Raw genomic sequence first — 19,593 nt, forward strand, 5'->3', positions numbered from 1 at the left:
ACTAAAGGAAGAATTAGTATGGGCATATCTTTCAAAGAGCTAGTTCAATATTTTTTAATTAATTCTCTAGTTTGTAGAAGAAAATCCCACCCTCGTTAATCATACAACAGAGAGAAAAAGCCAAGAAGATAAAGTCATGCTGAAAGCAGACACTGATGCCGACATTTAGCTCAGCTGTCACCATGGTAAGTCCTCCCTCCTCCTTAGTAGGATTTAGAGGTTTTCCAGTAAGGGCAGAAAAGTCAGAGAGAGTTAACTGAGAGGGACTTGTTGCTTCTTTAAGCATTTGTGAAACACCAACCAAATCCTGCTACCTTTGAAAACTCTGATGCTATTTGACTATATTCATTGTGAGTTCCCTTTAACAGTAAAGAAAAATAAGAAACTATGCTAAGTATCAGTCTACACAGATTGTGATTTGAGATCAAATTTGTTCCAGAACATTTCACATGAAGGTTAACCTGGACAAATCTCTTCAAAGTGGACATTTTTAGCTAAGCTTTTGTTCACAAAACAATGGAAAGAATGTTCTGTAAGACAACCACAGATTGCAGCACTCTGCATATACTCACGTTATGAGTTCAATTACAGGATCCCACAGAGGGCTGAAGTTAATATAAAGCATTCCTAGTAAATACCGAAGAGGCACCTACAATGACACACAATACCATCTCGTTGAGATGTAAAAAAATGTATCTTGAAGACCAATCAACCTTCTCTAACCTTTTTTCCTCTCAAAGAGGAAACATTGACCAAAGAAGTTCTCAGAAGTGCTACAAGTTGTGAAGCAAGTAACACACTGCACCACTCATTGTCTCATAGCTGTATGAGGAAATCTAGAGCTTTTACTGTAAGCTGCACTGAGATCCTGTCACTGTACCTACACACTGTGAATGTGCAAAAACCAGTTCAGCCCAGCAGACCGTACGGCTTGCCTGCCTCCCTCTCAAACTTCAGGGCTGTCATAGCAGCATTAGGGACCTCAGAAAGAGGAAAGTTTGCCCTGAGGAGTCTTCATTGAACTAGGGCTAGAAGCATGGCCTCTGGACAGGCTCCTTGCTCACCTACATGCAGTACAACTGATCTACAGCCCTTGTCCACAGGAACTTACAAGTCAATGTAAAAAAAATTATACAGGTACAGCAATAGCCAGAAAAATAATAGTAATAAAAAAAACTCCTCCCACCAAATCCACAATCATTAACTAGTAAAACTGTGACCCTTCCAACATCCAGAAAGTGAAGTCTCCTTTAGCTCAGCAGCAGAGGAGATTCAACAGTCACAGGTGCACAAGATTTTCAATCTGCAGCAAGATCCAGAAACTAGGATCTGCAATGGCTGATGGGAGTTCACTTATGTGAGTTCATATCAAAACCTGATTAATCTCGTTGTGAGCCATTTATCAAGATACTACTGTTGTTCTACTAAATATCCAAGAAAACACAACAGTCCTAAACACAATGGCAGCTGTGATCTCTACTAAGTATTCTAAAACATAATTTGGGAGCTCATTGATTTTTTAATGAATGCTTATTAAAAACTCTGCAATCCATGTGATGGAGTAAGAATGCTCTCTTGGAATAAAGGAATGAGACAACTGCTTTTTGACTTTAACTACTTACCTCCTGCAAAGATCCACTTGGTACTGCAGGCTGCACTATATCACATCTTAGTTTCCTCAAATAGAGAAGCTTCTCTCTGTAATCGTTCACTGTTGCTGGCACAAGTTCTGCTTGAAGTAATATGGCAAATACTGTCTGGAGTTTGCCTGTGCTGTCATCCTGAACAAACAAGTGACATGCATTTTATTAAGAGTATTCTTTTCTCATTGAAAAGTATTTCAACAGAACTGTACATAGTCCCAGCCATTTTTGGATCAAATGACAAAGTCGAGAGACTTGCTCTGGTTCCACCACTTAGGCATCAAAATTCACACATCAGAAAATATCAGGAGGCAAGGAGACAGATAAAACTGGAACGTGAAAGCACAAAAGCAGAGGACAACCTCTACCAGACACATTCTTTATTTCCGCAAAGTGGAAAACAGTTGACACACAACATCAAACAGATATGGCTTCGAAATGTTGCATGAAAAGTTTTAGCCCTACCTCAATCTGTGTAGAAGGTGGATTCTCAAAATGGTTTAGAATTCGAACAGTCAATAGCCGGACCTATCCAAAGTGGAAACATATGTCAGAAGCATGCAGGAGAATGCAGGCTACATATGCAGATACATACACATCTACACAGAGGTTAATGTTTTGCACAGAAGGCTGATTTCATTAGGTTCCTCCCAGAGTTGAGAAATGGATGAGGTCCAGTAGTCTAGCAGGCAATTCAAAATGAATACATTAGGCTGCTGCTCTGATTCACCCTGAGGGAAGAGACAAGCCTTGCAGGTCTAAAAGTTAACCTCTGTTAACTCATGCCCCACAGCAACCTCTTAGAAATGGACACAGTCCTAAACAGATACCACAGAAGTAAAGTTTTACACAATCTCATGTTTCTCCTTTCAGTCTTTGTCACTTAACTCAGTTTACTTAAATTATATTGTTAAAATACAAATTATCTTGCATGTGCTCAAAAAAGCAGATTACCTTAGAAACACCAGTGGAAATATTAGGATGCAACTTCTCAAACAAGTCCATTAGGTTCCCTTGGGAAAGGGGCTCCTGGCAGCCACAGAATGTCAACCTTGTGTAATAGAGATCAGCCAACAGCAGTGCAGAGGGGTCTGAAGGGAAAGTGCTAGAACAACAATGTTTTATTAGCATACAGAGAGCACTGCAACAATATAAATATTTGAAAATAAGGCAGTAGTGATGGTAACAACATTAAGGGAAAATTCCACACAACTTCAGACTCTGCTGGCACCAGCACGCCAGTGAAGTCAGACTTCACCAGCATGCTGGCTTGCTGCCTCAAAGCCCAATAACCCATGACAGCCCAAGAGGCATGAGATTCCTTCATCGGGCTTGTCAAGCTCAGGATAGCAGGCTGGACCTGTCCTCCCCCAGGTACCCAGTCAGTGATCAACTTCAACTGCAAGAAAATAATCCAGGCCTAGGTGAGACATGAGGAGCCCTGCCTGCCCAGAGGGAAACCTCCGTCTGTGACTTTCATCCCTTGCTTTAGGTGGGTTTCACCCCAAGCCCAAAGCTGTCAGAAAAACACTAGACTGAAGCTCCCTGATAAGACTTCCTGTCTGATCTGGGCAAGCTGTTTTATCTCCATCATGCCTCAGACATGGGCACCATGATTTCCTAACTGAACAGGATGTCTGGAAGCTCAAGCCACTGAAGACTTGGAGATGCTCCAGCACAACAACGATGGAGACAAGTTCAGCAGGATTTGCTGGAGACGGATCTTCCTCAGTCCCTACAGCCTCTCAGTTATGTGTGCTGATTATAAGCAGAACAGAGTTACAATAAATAAAATGAAGCATACAAAACCTCCTCCCACTGTGCAGCAGGCACATACATGGGTATGTAGAGACAGGGTGGAATCCCAACACTACCACGGACTGCAGCAGTTGAGGCTTCTGACAACTCAGAAAGCACTTTCCTGTCTCTTTTATCATTATAATGTAAAATACAGTTACTAAGCTTGGCGATCCTAGGTGAAACCAGAACGAACATATTTGGCACACTACCCTGAAGCTATCTAAGAAAACTTCAGTTTACAGAGAATATGTCACTGAACAGACACTACATCTACCTGGTTCTTCGAACAAACAGTGCCTACAGCATTACTATCTTATAACCACAATACTGAAGCAATGCGTCGGTGTAACACAACAGACAACACACAAAGAGGCATTTAACAAGCCCCTACATAAAGGCAAAGTCAACTCACTGTGCCTTGGAAAATCATGAAAGATCACAGAACAGGCAGAGTTTACTTACGTCACTAAGCTCTTGACACGCTCCACAGGTAACAAATGGAGTATTTCAGAAGACTCTGCCAAACTAAGGAGAGTACTTACAGCTTGGCAGGCCACAAACAGGCTTCCTGGAGCAGGGAGAGAACAAGAACAGCCTGTATATTTACTCAGCTCTCAATGACTTGTGTTTGTATGGTGCTTGCCTATCCTGAAATGGCTGGAGTCACAGAAATAGGATAATATATGGATCCCAGAAATGGCATGTGTATTTCCTAAGCATTATCATAACCTGTAAAGGAAATGCTCCTCTGGCTATCAAAGAAAGTGCCTACTTATTTTTGCAAGCCAGCACTGAAATCTGTGAGCAGCTCCCAGTTTGCATCTGTTTCCATCACACTTGCATATACAGAGAACAGAGATCTAGAGGTAAACACTGTTGCAGGAGTCTCAGCTCTATGCTATAAATGATACCCAGAAATGAAAAAATGCTGCCCAAATTGATATGAATGCAGCAAAAGAGAAGCAAAAATACGTACTGGTGCTACCACACAGGTGCCTATAAACTCTGTCACTTCAGCAATGCGCTACACAGTATTAGATCTACAACGCTGTTCCAGATACTTAAAGACTGAATATTTGTTAGTGCATGGAAGGAGGGTTTGCTGAACTTTGTTATGGCGATCATGTCTCCTTCCCAAACCTCTCAGCCTCCTTTAGGGATTGAGGGTTTTCCAGAAGCACAGGAGAGTTAAATCCCTTCTAGGTAAGAGAGGGGAAGGGCAGTTCCTTTCCCCTGACACTTCTAAGTTAGCAAGTAGGTTGTTAAAAAAAAATAAAATTAAATAAATCCCCTTTCCTTTATCTCTTCCCAAGCAGAACACTGTTCCTAAACCAGGCAAACTGAATAAAGTTTTTAAAGGATGTAATTTTCTTACACACTGCCAACTGCCATGGGAAAGAAGGGGAAGTGAGCATTCATTTCCCATTTATTCCTTTGAAAATGTCCCTCTATTCCAAGTTGCTCCATTCGCCAGGTATGTGCTGAATCCTGCTCACCATTAATGTCCACAAGGAGCTCCTCAAAGAGAGGAGAACAGCAAATAATGGCAGAATGAAGCTTCTTAGTGTAAGGGCACAGGCTCCCAAAGTGCAATACTCATACCACCTGGTAGTAGTATGTCTATGCTGGACAAAGATGGTAGCTCCTACCTCATTACAGAAACACTTATACGATCAATAGGGTAACCACTTTCATACAGGCAGCTATCCAGTAACAGCTGCCAGGGTTAACTTGCTGCTGCTTTGTCCCAGTTTGCAAGCCATCTTCCCTGACTCCACAACTGCAGAAGAACACCCAGTTCTAGGGGTTGCATTTTGCCTCAGAGGCCAGGCAAGTCAAATAGGGAGCACAGGGCTGGGGTGTGCCTTGCATGGGCTGTGAGAGGAGATTGGAGTCCTAGTAGAATGTGAAGGAATTGCAGAGATCATGGAGCTGGAAAGAATGCCAGAGCATGAAGAAAGCGTCCAGGAACCCTAGTTTGGGAGGAAGGTGAGGAAAATCAAGCAAAGAAGTGTAAGATGGGACAACAGGATGCAGAAGTGTAGGACTGAGGTTGCATTTGTTTTCTCTTATAGGCAAAGGAAGAAACAACAGCGTGCCTCTTGCACGCACACAGAGCTGGTGCAGAGCTGAGATGAGATCCAAGAAAAGAAAGTTTGGGTATTCCTTTTTTAGAGTAAGTATATTGCCACTAAATAATCATGACAGCATGCAAACCTTGCAAACAGATCAGAAGAAAGGGCTAAATTCAGCAGGACCATGCTTGACAAAGACTAGAGAAGGAAAAGCAACAGAGCCAGTTGGCAGATACGTTTAGGAATGTTAACAGAGGCATTATTAAGGGAAAAGACCAGACTCTGGAAAAGCCCTTTCAAACTAAGCAAACGTGGGGTTTTCCAATACTTGCAATCTCCCTCATTAACAACTGCACTGTATAACGCAAGCACAGTTAAAACCCTTTTTTTTTCCCAGCCAGAGAAGGAAGACAATAAATGACAACCAATGCCGGAGGAAAGATGCAACATTTTAGAACTGGCGCTGTCACTGAGGTCAGAGATGGTCATGTCCCCAACTTTGCAATATAGATCTGGAATAGTCTAGTTGGAGTTTGTCAGTCAGTAGTCTCCCCTTCACTTGACTGCTTCTGGTTTAGATTGATCTCCATTCTTTTATTTTCTCACTTTCTTTTTTTCTTTCCCAATTATCTGTCTTTCACTTTGCAGAACATTTGCTGCCCCATTATTATTATCAACAGCAAATGCAGAATCCTTTGCTGGAGGGCGTTTCCTCCCAAGCTTTGCTTTTCTAATTTCATTTGAGCTTGTCAATAGATTTGAATACAATATTACTGCTACTCATTTTCATGCTTTATGTCATCAGAAAAACTGCTTTACATATATTTATATATCAACAAAAAGCAAATAAACAGGAAATAACCGTAACTGACCTTTGCAGAGGCTTCCTTTGTCAATGGCTGTGAAGAGAGAGTCTATGAAATTTGTCACATGACGCAGAGTGTTTGCTTTGTCCATTGGTCTGTCCAAAATAAATGGGAAGACACTGACAGCTACACACATAGGAGAGCTTTCTTTGACATCTATCTTATATTACGTTACAGATAGCTCACCCCAAGTCTGAAACAAGCAGCAAAACATTTTTTGCTATTTCCAATTTACAATTTAACTTGTAGCATTCACTGCACCTTCTAGAGGTCAGTGCTTAAAACACGGAAACTGAAACATGTCATTAACATTTCTAGGTACTTAAGTACTAAATTTAGGGAGTAGGCAATCAAGAAATGGATATCCTGTTCCTGACTTTACTACTGTCATTTACTCATGTCATTTCCACACAGCATTTTTTTTGCCTTCTAACCCCAGTTTCCCCAAACTAGGGTTAGTAATTATTGTCCTTCCCTTAGTACAATGGTTTCTGACAGACACTGATTTCAACGAGACAAGTATTACCTAAATACATAACAACAGTACCTTAGAATAACCCTCACCTAATATGTGGCAGTACAACCAAGGCAACCCAAGGCTGTGAAAGGTCAGTGATGTCTTCTTTCTCTGGTAAATGGATTAAAGACAGTACATGATCCAACACCAATTCTTCTGCCTTTCCTCCTTGTCTTCTACTTGTTTGTTGCCTTGTATTAGAGCTAAAAATAAAAGCAAACTTTTTAGTAATCACTTCCTCCCATGATATTCAAAGTTATGTTTACTACTTCTAGCAAAAAGGACTTGGAGAACCTAAGGGATTTTTTTTCTTTTTAATGTCCTCCACAGCACAAAACATTAACTAGACGTGCTAAGAAGCACCAAACATGGCCCACAGGAAATGTCAGGTCTGTATTTGAAGTTCAAATATTTCTAGAAGGAAAGATACTAGTTCTCAGTTGGATACCCTCACAAGCAGGACATACACCCTCTAGAAGCACCTGAGAGTCATCTCTGAGATTATTGTTAATAACCAATGAACTAACAAATGACAGAAAACAACCAGTGAGTTAAAAGTTTGGTGACTTAAAAGGAGTCACAAGCTAAGCTCAAATCAACAAGCCCATCTGCAGGCAGAAAGGGTTAACATCATACTGGGCCATATGAAGAGGTGTACTTCACACCTCTTGGACAGCTATCTTTCCACCCAGTGTGCTTGTAAGACTGCAGTTAGAAGCTGCATAGGATCCACCCTTCAAGAAAAACAGAAGCTAACAAAAAGGAGATGGCATCAAGAGCCATTAGAGATTTCAGAAACAAAATTTATGAGTGAAACCTCAAGCAATTAGGATCGTGGTCCAGAGAAAGAAGATTTCAGATGTTTCTGATGATCAAAGCCTGGTATTTGTAAAAGTTGCATACAAAGAGACAAAATATTTTGCTTGTTGTGTTCCCAGCAGATAAACACCAATGAATTTAAACTGCAATAAAGGAAGTTTAGCTCATACATTGAGGACTGGGAAAGAAACCCCAAACACCTGTGTAATCATGAAAGCAGTAAAGTACTGGCACAGACTGTCAGGCACAGCTTTGGAACCTCTAGATTTGGAGTATTTAATAACAATTTGGTCAGACATCTTTCAGGACTCGTTCAGGACTTGCTAATTCCATCCTAGGCAGGTGACGAGGTATGCAACTCTTGAGATGTCTCCTAGCCCTAATTTCTGCCACTGACATTGCAGGAACATAAAAAAGTCCCAGGTAGGACCAAGGTCCTCTCAGCTAAGTACTCCATATCATTGGAAATCCAGAGAGATCAACAGACTACGAAAACAAGGGAAGAAAAACAAATGTAATTGATGTAATTGTTCTGATTCAACCTTCTGTCCCCACTCTATTAAATAAAGCTACGAAAACTCACAGTTACTGCTTTCAGGAAAAATAAAACCTTACATAAAAGGCAATACAAACCACCACTCTGCAGGTAAACCTTTTGAATTATCTGAACTAGAATGATTAAAACAATCATTACCAGTAGCTTAGCAACAGTCATTCTGTGCTTGACAATGGTTACTCCAAATCTTTCCATAGATGCTCCAGGAGGAAAACAACCACTTCATTGCAACAAAAATAGCTTTGCAACTAACAGTCAAGCTGTGCCAGCACAATGCTATATCTGGATTAATTACGTGCCCTTTGGTACCCAGCTGTGCTCTATGTTAAGATTATACTACTACCACCAAGAAAGCTCCTGGACAAGACATATGCATATCGGGAAGAAAGACAGGCCACAGGCAACAGGTTAATAACGAGAACCTGGAATGCAGCACTCACTACAAAGATTAACTGCCTGAGGATGCAGCATGCATGTTGGTGTAATAAATCCCCATCACACACCTACTGCAACACTTGCTAGTCTTTTTGTATCAGTGCTAACCTCTTCATAGTATTTCTTCTCTAATAATCTCAGAAAAAAAAAAATGGGATCCTACTGTATCACTTGGTTTGCAGATCTACCAGCAATGCTGACATTTACGCCACTTTGGCTAAAACTGTGGAACAACCTTTATGTAGCTCTGCCTTGCCTTCAGGCCTGCAGCCATGCAGACACATCTAGCATTTGCTAAACTGGAGAAGTCTCACCTGACAGACGATTCAGTGAAAATGAGAGGATACTTTTCAAATGGCATTGAACCAATGGTAGGAGGCTCTGCTTTCACCAGAATGAGTTTAGCCAGAATTGCCATTGCCTCATCCTTTGCAAGGGCATCTGTGCCAGAGAAGCAATGCTCAATATACGCCAGAAAGTATGGAAGAAAATGCTGAAGGGACAAAAAAAACAAACCAAAAAAAAGACAAAAAACCAGTCAAGGATTGGTAGGTCTCTTCAATCATGATCAAATCCAAAATCACATTACACCAGCCACAGAGGAATCCAAACAACGACAAATGAGCACTTGCAAAGCACCAGACGTATCAGTCCTGGTGCCCCAAGACACCAGACAGCACACAGACATCCTCATCCTCTCACCCCAGCAGGTACAGTGATTCAACGTAAAAACTTAGTCTGCCTGAAATCTAGCCTCATCAGGACATTCCCAATCCCTGACTTTACTTTCACCTCCCACTCTGTTTCATGAATTTGATTTCTCCTACGTCACCAGTTCCAGGCCTGACCTAAAGACATCCCTTATTCTTCATTTCCACTTAGCTTCTTCAGGACTCCTCCTCTTCATCCCATCCATAACAAGGCCACCCTTTCAATTCTCAACAGACAAGCTTCTCTTTGTGAGTATACAGATATCTGTCACCTTTTCCAACCCTGATCACCATTACTAAACCTCAACACAATGGCATAACTAATTTCTTTCGTTCTTACCAGGTTATGCCAGAAGTTAAAATAAACATCATGTCAATACACAAAAATGCTTCAGCTTGCAAGGCAGGTAAATATGCTATGGATTTCCCTTTGGTAACAAAAATAAACTAATGCACAAAAGCCTCCACGTACCCTCTCAAATTGTTCCATTGTAAACATTGCTTCAGAGAAGTCCAAAAGAAAGCGCCGTTCAAATCCACTTGCAAACACCTGCAAGATGCAAGTGAAAGGTTGACAAGAACACATTAACAAGAAACATTTCATAGTAAACTCTACATTACCTGTGGGACGTTTTTCCTGGTTTATGAATCAACCATGCTTTGAATTCTGAGCCATCCAGCTTGGCTCTCTGTTCACAGCTAGAAGGGTTTGTCAGTTCAGGCACACACAGCAGTACTATTTCCAGTGATGGTTCAAGTACAGACAAGCACAGTCATTTTTAAGAAACCCTGCTGGATCCAAGCTGGCTCTGTGCAAAGTCAGCTTACTTACCTCTTTAGTGTGATGTGTAAAATGTAAGCTGAAAGTTCTAAGACTTAAGACACACCAACTGTTACAAAAAAGCTTAGATCCAAAAGATTTTTCAATTCAGCATTTTTTCTGTGCAGCAGATTGCAGAAGGTTTACTACCTCATGGTCAGAGTCAACCTCTGTGCTTCTGAAGGGCCCAAGATAGGAACAGCCCTTTGAGATAGTCAGGATCAGTGCTTCTCAACGCCAAGATGTGCGACACAGAAATACGAACCCAGATACTCCTTTCCCAGACCCTTCAGAAGACAAGGACAGCTTTAAGCCTCCTGTTTAACAGAAGACCACACAAATACCCTCAAATGTTTGAAGGACCATGTTTCCTGAGGAAAACTAGACTCATGCCACATGCAGAACCAATCTTACTTCAACCCAATCCAGGATGTGTTGAAGACCAGGTGAAATTTATCTTTTTTAAACAACTGCAACAGCCTTGTTTTCCCATTGTAAATTACATTACATCTTTCCTTTCAAATATTGTTTACATGCACAGTACAACTATGGTCCAAAATTATAATGTAACAAGAAAACTGAATCAGACTCCATAGTAGCACCTCCTATTAATCTTTGCAAGGCTGCATTTTATAGACATGTATACAGGTAATCCTGTCAATGCTTCAGGAGCAATGGTAGTACTGAAATGTGCCTACCTCCGTACTTTCTAAATCAAAACACTTACCTGAACCTTGTTCACAAAACTAAGCCAAGCTCACTAAATGTTTAGCAACTTAGTGAAAAAATGTACCTTTTTCACTAAGTCCAACTCAATGACCTACTTTATAACCTAAGGCAGAACATGCCCCTTCTCTGTTCTCCCTCCATTCTCTACAGAGACTGTAGGTGTCAGAATCAGAACCTAGTTTTCATTGCAAAGATGTCTGCCACAGTGGCACTACTACACTGACAGTGTTTGTGTAAGACTGTCAAGGAGTCCCCAAGATCTCAGCAGACACGAATTAAGGCACTAGGCAGCTTCTTCCTTATCTGTGCAAAAAGGTTAAAGGGAACCTTACAGTATATTTCCCAGCATGAAGGTGAATGTCCTGAACTCAGTCTTCTATATGTAACTTAAATTCTTTGATTTCTGCTGTAAGCAGCAGTCCTTGTTACCTTCTCAATAGCTTCCTTGGTCAAAGAATCAGGCAAGAAAACATTCTCGGCCAGCAGGAATGAAGAAATGGTCTTCAGCAGGGTCTTGCAGCAAGACGATGAGAGATCTGGTGTTTGTAACATTTTTATTAAAATCTGAAATGAAAGAGAGAGAACTGATATTCATCTATGAAGACAGTGATTGTTTGGTCTGAACGACCCGCACAGTCTCCAGAGCAGGAGGACACGGTTTTCTAAAGAACTATTTCACACAAATAAATCCTAATAGTCCTGTTGAAGTTTGAAGGCACTAAACGTACATTTTAACCCAATGGGGTCAAATATATGTGTATCTGTTATAACTGTTCTAATCACTGATATGGGGATCTAGGTCTCCTCCACAGAAGCAGGAACTGGTCTCTAGAAGCAGCAGCCTTGCTTATTTAAAGGACCACACCAGAATTATACTACAGAGGTAAATTCTCAGTGGATTGGAGAGGTAGCAATACTCAGAATAAAGGTCTCTGTTCACTCAACTCAAATCCTAAGCAAAATGATGTATAAGAAATGTGTACAAGTGCTTCAGTTGACCACACCTTTCTGTACCGATTGATGCTTCTCTGGCACAACAGCCAATGTGATGGTCTGACCTACCCGACAGACATCTTCAGGCAGTGAGATTTTGGATCCATTTGCATGTTTCACTAGGATCAAATAGGCTTGCAGAATCCTCTCCATCTGCTCTGAAACCATACAGCAATTTGCCTTAGTTATTTTCCTCTGTAAGTCTAAGAGTGACCCCTGTTTGAATAAAAAAGGAAAGCAAAATGTTTCAGAGAAATTATCGGACCCTGTTTCACTTATTGTTACCTGAAAGTCATTCTAAAGAATCAACATCTCATCTGCTCAACAAACCACTGTTGACTCTCATTCATGTTCAACAAACTAAACCTTGCAGAAACACTGTGTGAGTCCCATTATGTACACACACACACCCCAGACTGCTTGGACAGAAACACAAATACCTCATTAGACAACAGTCTCCTGAAAGGCCAACAGATTACATACAAAATAGGAAAAAGTACTTGGCCCATGGTATGGAAGCACCCAGCTTTCACTGGAATTATCAGAAGTACTTTTTTAAGCATCATTATGCTGAGATGGATGCGTGAGATTACTCGTACCACTACACTATACGTAAATATAACTGCTCTGGAACACTCCCATTAGTGTCCCTTTCTGTCCAGAGGATTTATATCAAATATTTTTCTTGATAAGTACACTGAATTTTTTCAGTAGGATGAATTAAAAAAAAAACAAACAAAAACCAAAAAACTCCAATATACCTCTAGGCACTTGAAGACAATGTCAAAATACTCCTTATGGATATGCACTACAGCCGATCTGATCATCTGCTCAAAGGCTTCTCCTACAGCAACCCATGGGAGTTCAATTTCTTCTTCAGTAATAGGCCCCAGCTTTGACAGAATTAACTTCATAACCTGTACAGGAAAAGAGCATATCATGTCCTTATACTTAGAAAATAAATCTAGCAACCCTAAAATTAATTAGTGCATATACTACTAAAGTATTCCAGTGAGTTTGATTCTTTGTAGAACGATTACAGGCAAAAAACCTAAAAGCTATGACTTAAAATCTGAATAATCAGCAAGCAGTTCTATTTTAATGTGCAAGAATACTGCGCAGGAATTCCTAAAAACAACCTTTCTATCTCAAAGAATATTCTTAGAAGGCAGCTTTCAGATCCTGCTAAGCAATGAAGAGCATGCTTATTATCAAGCATCCACCAAGGTGAACAAGACAACGCTCAATGGTTTCACTGAGTGTTGCCTAAGGCCCCATTACAGCAACATTTAAACCAACAATCTTTTTGTGTCCTTACCATCTCTGCACAGGAGTGGAACATGTTTCGAACACCCTTGCACATCTCAAAAAGTAGCTGTCCTACACCTTCCACCTTCTCTGGATGCTCCCCCAGGTCACCAAGCATTAAATTGAAGACTGCATTTTTATCAGACACCTACAAAACGTAAGGAGAAAAGAACGGTTATCTTCTATTCAAAGCTGCAAGATGGATAGAAGCAATTAATTGGCTCCACAGCACCATGTTACTCTCTGAGTCCCTCCTTCCCGTAACAGTTCAAATTCATTATTCCTGCAACCACAGAGGGAAACTGAAAGCAGGAAAATTATCAGCTATTCAGCTACTACAGCACCTCTGGCCTGAAGATGCACACAGGTCTACTTAGGTCACTGCAGCTGAAATATGTGGGTTTGATTATTCTTATGATTTTAAACATTTGCATAAATGCACCATTAAACTGACCCCAACTGAAACAAAAAAGTTGCTGCACTGGTGTGGGAAGAGACATGTAGCAGCTGATCAGAGAATCAAGTAATCCAAAACTGTAACTACACTCGGAAATACTTCAAGGACTTCTGGCCCAAGATTTTAAAGCCCTCCATTTCTGAGGATTTGAAGTTCAGCATTTTCTGAAAATAACCAAACACATTTGCTTTATTAAGGTCTCTCAACTTAGACAAAAATGAGGATACTCAGATTTGCTAGCCAGTCTCAGAAATCCTGGCTTTTGTATATTTTGACTAAATAAAACCAAACAACTATTACTACCTCTCCTTACTCCATGAAAAGCTGCTGTCTGATCTTGATTGATCTTCCTGGGAACATTATATACTCTGATTTTCAGGAGTGCAAAAAAGTTGTCATGAGAATTTTCTTTCTACAAAGGCCTTAAAGCATTCATGAAAAAGTCAGTGAGCAAATATGCACTTACAAACTAAAGCCTCCTTTCTTCAAGATTACCCTACCATTTCTAGTCATTTTAGATAAACCAACCACAGCCATGTGGTTTAGCTGCTCTTAAAACAGAGCACACCAAGACCTCTGTTTACCACTGCTGATACAAAGTGCATGGCATTCTCAGTAAAATACTCTAAAAATGACATGCTGGATGCCACTTCGGGCCTTGTTAACCCTTCTTTGGTAAAGACCCAGCATTATGTATTGAATCCAAGACTGGATTGTATAACTTCAAAGTACAAACACCTCACTTACCTTTCTCATTAGAAAGACAAAACTTTCGGCAGCAAAGTTTCTGACGTGAAGCTTGTGGTGAGCCAGCAGGGTGCTGTACAGGCTACAAAGACACAAAACAATCCACTGTCTTAAAGGCAATGCAAGAATTGCCACCAACTGAGTTCAAAATTTTTTCAGTTTACATTGCCACTTTTTACAAACACTAAGAATCTATCCTCCTAGAGAAGGCAAATACCTTCCTTGACTCAATTCCTTCCCACTTTCCCTGGATAAAGAACAGAGTTTTGCAAAGAAGGTTGAATGACAATGCCAGGCAAATTAAGCCATATTCAGAAATACCTCTGAAGTCTCCAGATGAACACATTCAAATGCAGCATCAAAATTTTCAACATATATACTCAGCAGCAGAAAGTAAACCAAAACTCATTTGATAAGCCACAGGCTCTCCTGTGCACTTAAAAGTTTCTAAAGAGATACAATTTACAGGGGTGATAAACATTTGCATGTCGCTGGTAAGTAACAGTTGCATGTGGCTCACCACACATTCAGTGCAGAGCGAGTGGTGCCTCAGATTTACAACCAAGCAGAAGTTTTTTCAATATGCCTGATAGCTTTCCCTGGGCTGGGTAGGAAATGTGTAACCCCTCTTTTGCTCCATCTGCTTCAAATCAAAACTGGGAGGAAGCAATATGGACACAATGGCTGACAAAAACAAGAGCACTGCTACTACAGCAAAGTAAGATTGAACAAGCAGTCATACTGGGTCAGCCCACAGGTCCATCGAGACCAGTAATCAGTCTAAAACAGCCAGAAGCAGATGCCTCGGAAATGTTTAAAAACAGGACAAGCACATGTAAATCAGCCTTCAACCACCTACAGCTCAGGGACATCTCAAGCCAGCAGTGCCTCCTATGCATCTGGTAACTCCCTCCAACTGGGTCAGTTTCTCTACAGTGACCTTCCACATCTACAGCATCCTGTGGCAAGGAGTTTCAAAGCATACAAAACTGTGTATCTCATCTGCTCTCACTAAACAGAGAGGAAGAAAGGAAAAACATAAAGAGGAAAATACTGGGCAAGGAATGATTAAAGACTCAAGGAATTCATTCAAAGTCATAAGCCCAGGTGTCTGCAACTGGGAAAGACAGAAATGATATAACTATAACAGAGGTACTTGACAGATACTCAGGAGATCTGTGTTGAATTTAGACTTGGTCACAGTTTTCCAAGATGACTCTGACAATCCAGTGTCTTTCTGAGCTTTGTTCACCCAGCTGAACTGGATGCTTCCTCTCAAATTCCCACAGGAGGAAAGGAGATTGAAAGCCCAAATCTGCAGCCTAACCCACAACCCTCCTCCAGTACAGCGGCCCGTAAAAGTCAGTAGGATCTCAAACGGAGCTGTGTATGACAAAAAGGCTCAGAGTCTCTCAGAAAGATGGGAAAGCATGCTAACAAGTATTAAACATTAAGCATTATTAAATTATTATTATAATTAAACATTTCTAAGGCATCTAATGACTGCTGATCAAGACAGTTATTAAACACAACTTTTACCTGTATATGTTGTGTATGTCTTTCACCATCAATCTCCACAAGTATTTGTAGAGATAGGAAAGAGAGGTGAAAGCCCATTCCAGCAGGTCTGTGTCCTGTGTATCCAGTAACTTGGTGATGGCCAGGAAAAAGTCATGAAAGTGAGGATAGAAATCAGCCTGAAGATCTCGAGCCAGCTGCACCACTAAACTGTGTTTCAGAAAATACACAAATGTTAGTGCATTGCAAAAACAATCCAACAAAAAACCAGTCAGACGTTACATAATCCAGCACAGTCTCCTTGGAAAGAAAGACAGAATCACATTTACTTCTCACTTTTGTTTAACGGAGAAGCCATAAGGCAGCTGTGGATGGCAAAAGTCTTATAGTTTTTTAAAAACCAATCAGGCAACAGTTTAAACAAGAAGACATAAATAATTAACATCAAACAAAAACACTACTGTATTTTCCTCAGGTATAGTAAAAAGAAAGAACACTCACAACAGGAGTCATGCTTACTTTTAATACCATCAGGACTTCTGACTACATTTTGTTTACCATATACTTACTCTAATAGGGGTTGGTAAGCAAGACTGCCTTCAACTTGCAAATGTGTCTTCAAGCTTTGCACAATGGCACTCTGGTAATAGACCAGCTGATTGAAGGACTGGCATTTGTTGGCCACTTCATTGTAGAATTGCACTGTTCAAAGCACAAAAGAAAACCCCTGAAAATGAGTCCAGTTGGATGTAGGATGTCAAAGAAAAATAGCTGTCCAGTGCCCAGTCCAAAAAACAATCAATAGAAAATCTCTCACTGGGCTCTGCATGCAAAAGAAATGTATTTTAAATTTTAACATTTTAAGGCAAGCAGAAAACCTGAATGACATACCAAAATGCTGAGTGAGGTTCAGCTCCCTCCATTTCCGCAGTCCTTCAGAAAAGTAGGTTTCAACCTCCTGTCAAAACAAAGATAAAATAACAGTTATCAACCCTAATGAATGCAGCCTGCAAAAATGAGAGGTTCAAATGAAGAAAACTATCAAATACCTTAAATATTTTCAGAATATTTCAACAAATCTTGATGACTTCATTTAAAAAGGTGCTATGGAATTTTCCTGAAAGTAAGAATTTGCTTTCTATGTTCAAAACACATATGAAAATATTATCTGGTGACAGGACTTGTTTATGTAATTGCTTTTTAGACCTCTGTTGACTGGCTTTGATAATATAAGACGCTGAGCCATAGCCCAGCCAGCAAAAATGCCTTGGGATTTCTTTTGCCATCTTCACACCTATTGAATGAACACTATAATCACAATGATGATCTATGAGACACATGTGAATGACTCTTCTTTACGACCTATAGAGACACATGCTCATGCTTTATACATATGCTGTGAGTACTGCAATTGCTCAGCACCTGTAAATCTTTGCAGGTCCAGACCTAGGCCTGTCGACTGCCACATCTTCCATGCTCAGAAACACCCACAGGCCCAGCCACATGGAAGCCATCAGGATGGTGGCTGCCAAAGAGTCCCTACTACAATACTGCTAAGTAGGTGGAAGAGTAAAGGGGAGCAAAGCACTAAATAAGGCTCCAGGAAAGGCAACTCTTGCAGAAGCTTCTGTCCAAATTCCTCCTGAATAAATGTCTTACGGGAATCTTTCATGAGTGTAGCTACTTGTGATGTGATTTCAGAAAATGACCACGACTACCGTTCTCACCTCAGCATAGCTTCCTGTTCTGTCAATCCGATGAATAATATCAATATTAACATTGCTTAAGCGCTCCGAAAAGGTAAGAAACTGTAAAACAAAACGGCATACTTGTTTCTTGCTCAGTTCTGAGAACAGCTCTCTTAATAGCACACCCTCTGCAAACAGAACCCCCCCACTTCTAAAGACAGGCTATCACACAGTACCCATCAATCTGTAAATAGTCCTACTATTTACAGATTTACAAGTTTATTTATTTATTTACTATTTACAAGTTTTAAGGCAAAAAAAAAACCAACCCAAACCCTGCTTAAAATGCCCACGAACAAGGCTCTGCCTCCTTGCTCTGCACAACCAAGACTCACAGTCCACAAGTTTTCACAACATAGTGAAAAAGACGCAAAAAAATTACAAGGACATGTAGTGATAGGACAAGGAATAATGCCTTTAAAATCAAAGAGGGTAGATTTGGATTAGATATAAGGAAGAAGTTCTTTACTGCAAGGGTGGTGAGACACTGGCACAGGCTGCCCAAAGAACCTGTGGCTGCCCCATCCCTGGCAGTGTTCAAGGCCGGGCTGGACGGGGCTTAGAGCAACCTGGTCTGGTGGAAGGTGTTCCTGCCCGTGGCAGGGTACTGGAACCAGATGATCTTTAAGGTTCCTTCCAAATCAAGCCATTCTGTGATTCCACAGGATTTCAACAAACTGCCCAGCTCTTGTCTGTCCTGAAACAGCGCTTAGGATGCACCCACACTGGATATTACATTTTATTAAATCAAGTCATTTTCTACGTTAAGGCTGTGGCGTGCCTGGCGTCCCCGATCCGGGACAGGGGAGAAGCCGCGCTCCGGCACGGTGTCTCCGCCAGGGTCCCCCCGCAGCGCTGCGGGAACCCAACGCAGCTGCACCACACCACCCGCCCTCTTGCCTCCTCCTCCAGCACCGCTCTGGGAGCCGGGCACTACTACTGAACTAACACCGAGGATGAAAACCCCAAGACCTTTCCCCCTGCCACCAGCCGCGGAGACCCTGTGAGACCGGGCGGGCGCTCACCCGGTGCGTGTTCCCCGACTTGTGGGCTGAGGACTTGCTCTTCATGGCGGCGGTGGTACCGGTAGGGCAGCCCCGAGCCCCGCAGCCCCACGCCGACAACCACACGTGCGTGCTATGCGCTGGCAGCCGCCATGTCGGTCGCGGGCTGTCGGGAGCAGGAGGCGGGCCCACCGGCGGAAGGGGCAGGCGGGCGGGCGGGCGGCGGAGGCTGAGTGGCGGTATCGGGTCGGGGTCCATGAACTGAGCGGGGCTCGAGGTCAGGATGTCAGAACTTCTCTGGGTAACCTGTGCCAGTGTGTGACCAGCCTCTCAATGGAGAATTTTTTCGTAACACCTCATGTAAATCTACTCCCTCTCAGTTTAATGCCTTGTTCTTTCACTACACGCCCTTGTAAGAAGTTCTCCAGATTTCTCATATGGCCCCTTTAGGTACTGAAAGGCTGCTGTCAGGTCTCCCTGGAACCTTACCATCTCCAGGCAGAAAAAACCCAACTCTCTCAGCTTGTCTTCATACGGGAGATGCTCCAGCCCTTGAATCATCCTCGTGGGCCTCCTCTGGCCTTGCTCAACAGGTCCATGTCCTTATGTTTGGGACCCCAGAGCTGAATGCAGCGCTTTAAGTGGGGTCTCAGAAGAGTGGAGTAGAGGGGAAGAATCACCTCCTTCGACCTGCTGGTCACGCTCCTTTTGATGCAGCCCAGGGTACAGTTGGCTTTCTGGGCTGCAAGCATACACTGCTGGATCATGTTGAGCTTCTTGTCAACCAACACCCCCAAGTCCTTCTCCTCAGGGCTGCTCTCAGTCCATTCTGCTCCCAGCCTGTATTT

At 41.8% G+C, this 19,593-nt stretch overlaps 1 protein-coding gene across 1 annotated transcript in view; it reads right to left on the minus strand.

Moving 5' to 3' along the window:
- UTP20 (UTP20 small subunit processome component) overlaps positions 1–18,811 on the minus strand; it is a gene marked incomplete at its 5' end in the record, with an annotated part of 64,838 nt that extends 46,027 nt beyond the window's left edge. The window contains 19 exons of the mRNA XM_080637626.1: positions 573–649; positions 1,623–1,781; positions 2,109–2,171; positions 2,598–2,748; positions 3,906–4,011; positions 6,391–6,479; positions 6,949–7,104; positions 9,026–9,204; positions 9,894–9,971; positions 11,400–11,534; positions 12,033–12,179; positions 12,725–12,880; positions 13,282–13,419; positions 14,476–14,557; positions 16,015–16,203; positions 16,563–16,695; positions 16,885–16,951; positions 17,721–17,801; positions 18,767–18,811. Coding sequence (XP_080493752.1) covers positions 573–649; positions 1,623–1,781; positions 2,109–2,171; positions 2,598–2,748; positions 3,906–4,011; positions 6,391–6,479; positions 6,949–7,104; positions 9,026–9,204; positions 9,894–9,971; positions 11,400–11,534; positions 12,033–12,179; positions 12,725–12,880; positions 13,282–13,419; positions 14,476–14,557; positions 16,015–16,203; positions 16,563–16,695; positions 16,885–16,951; positions 17,721–17,801; positions 18,767–18,811 — 2,231 coding nt within the window. The remainder of the gene's footprint in view (positions 1–572; positions 650–1,622; positions 1,782–2,108; positions 2,172–2,597; positions 2,749–3,905; positions 4,012–6,390; positions 6,480–6,948; positions 7,105–9,025; positions 9,205–9,893; positions 9,972–11,399; positions 11,535–12,032; positions 12,180–12,724; positions 12,881–13,281; positions 13,420–14,475; positions 14,558–16,014; positions 16,204–16,562; positions 16,696–16,884; positions 16,952–17,720; positions 17,802–18,766) is intronic.
- Positions 18,812–19,593: the final 782 nt, after the last annotated feature.

The sequence above is a fragment of the Psittacula echo genome, assembly GCF_963264785.1.
Source record: "Psittacula echo genome assembly, chromosome: 1".
NCBI lineage: Eukaryota > Metazoa > Chordata > Aves > Psittaciformes > Psittacidae > Psittacula > Psittacula echo.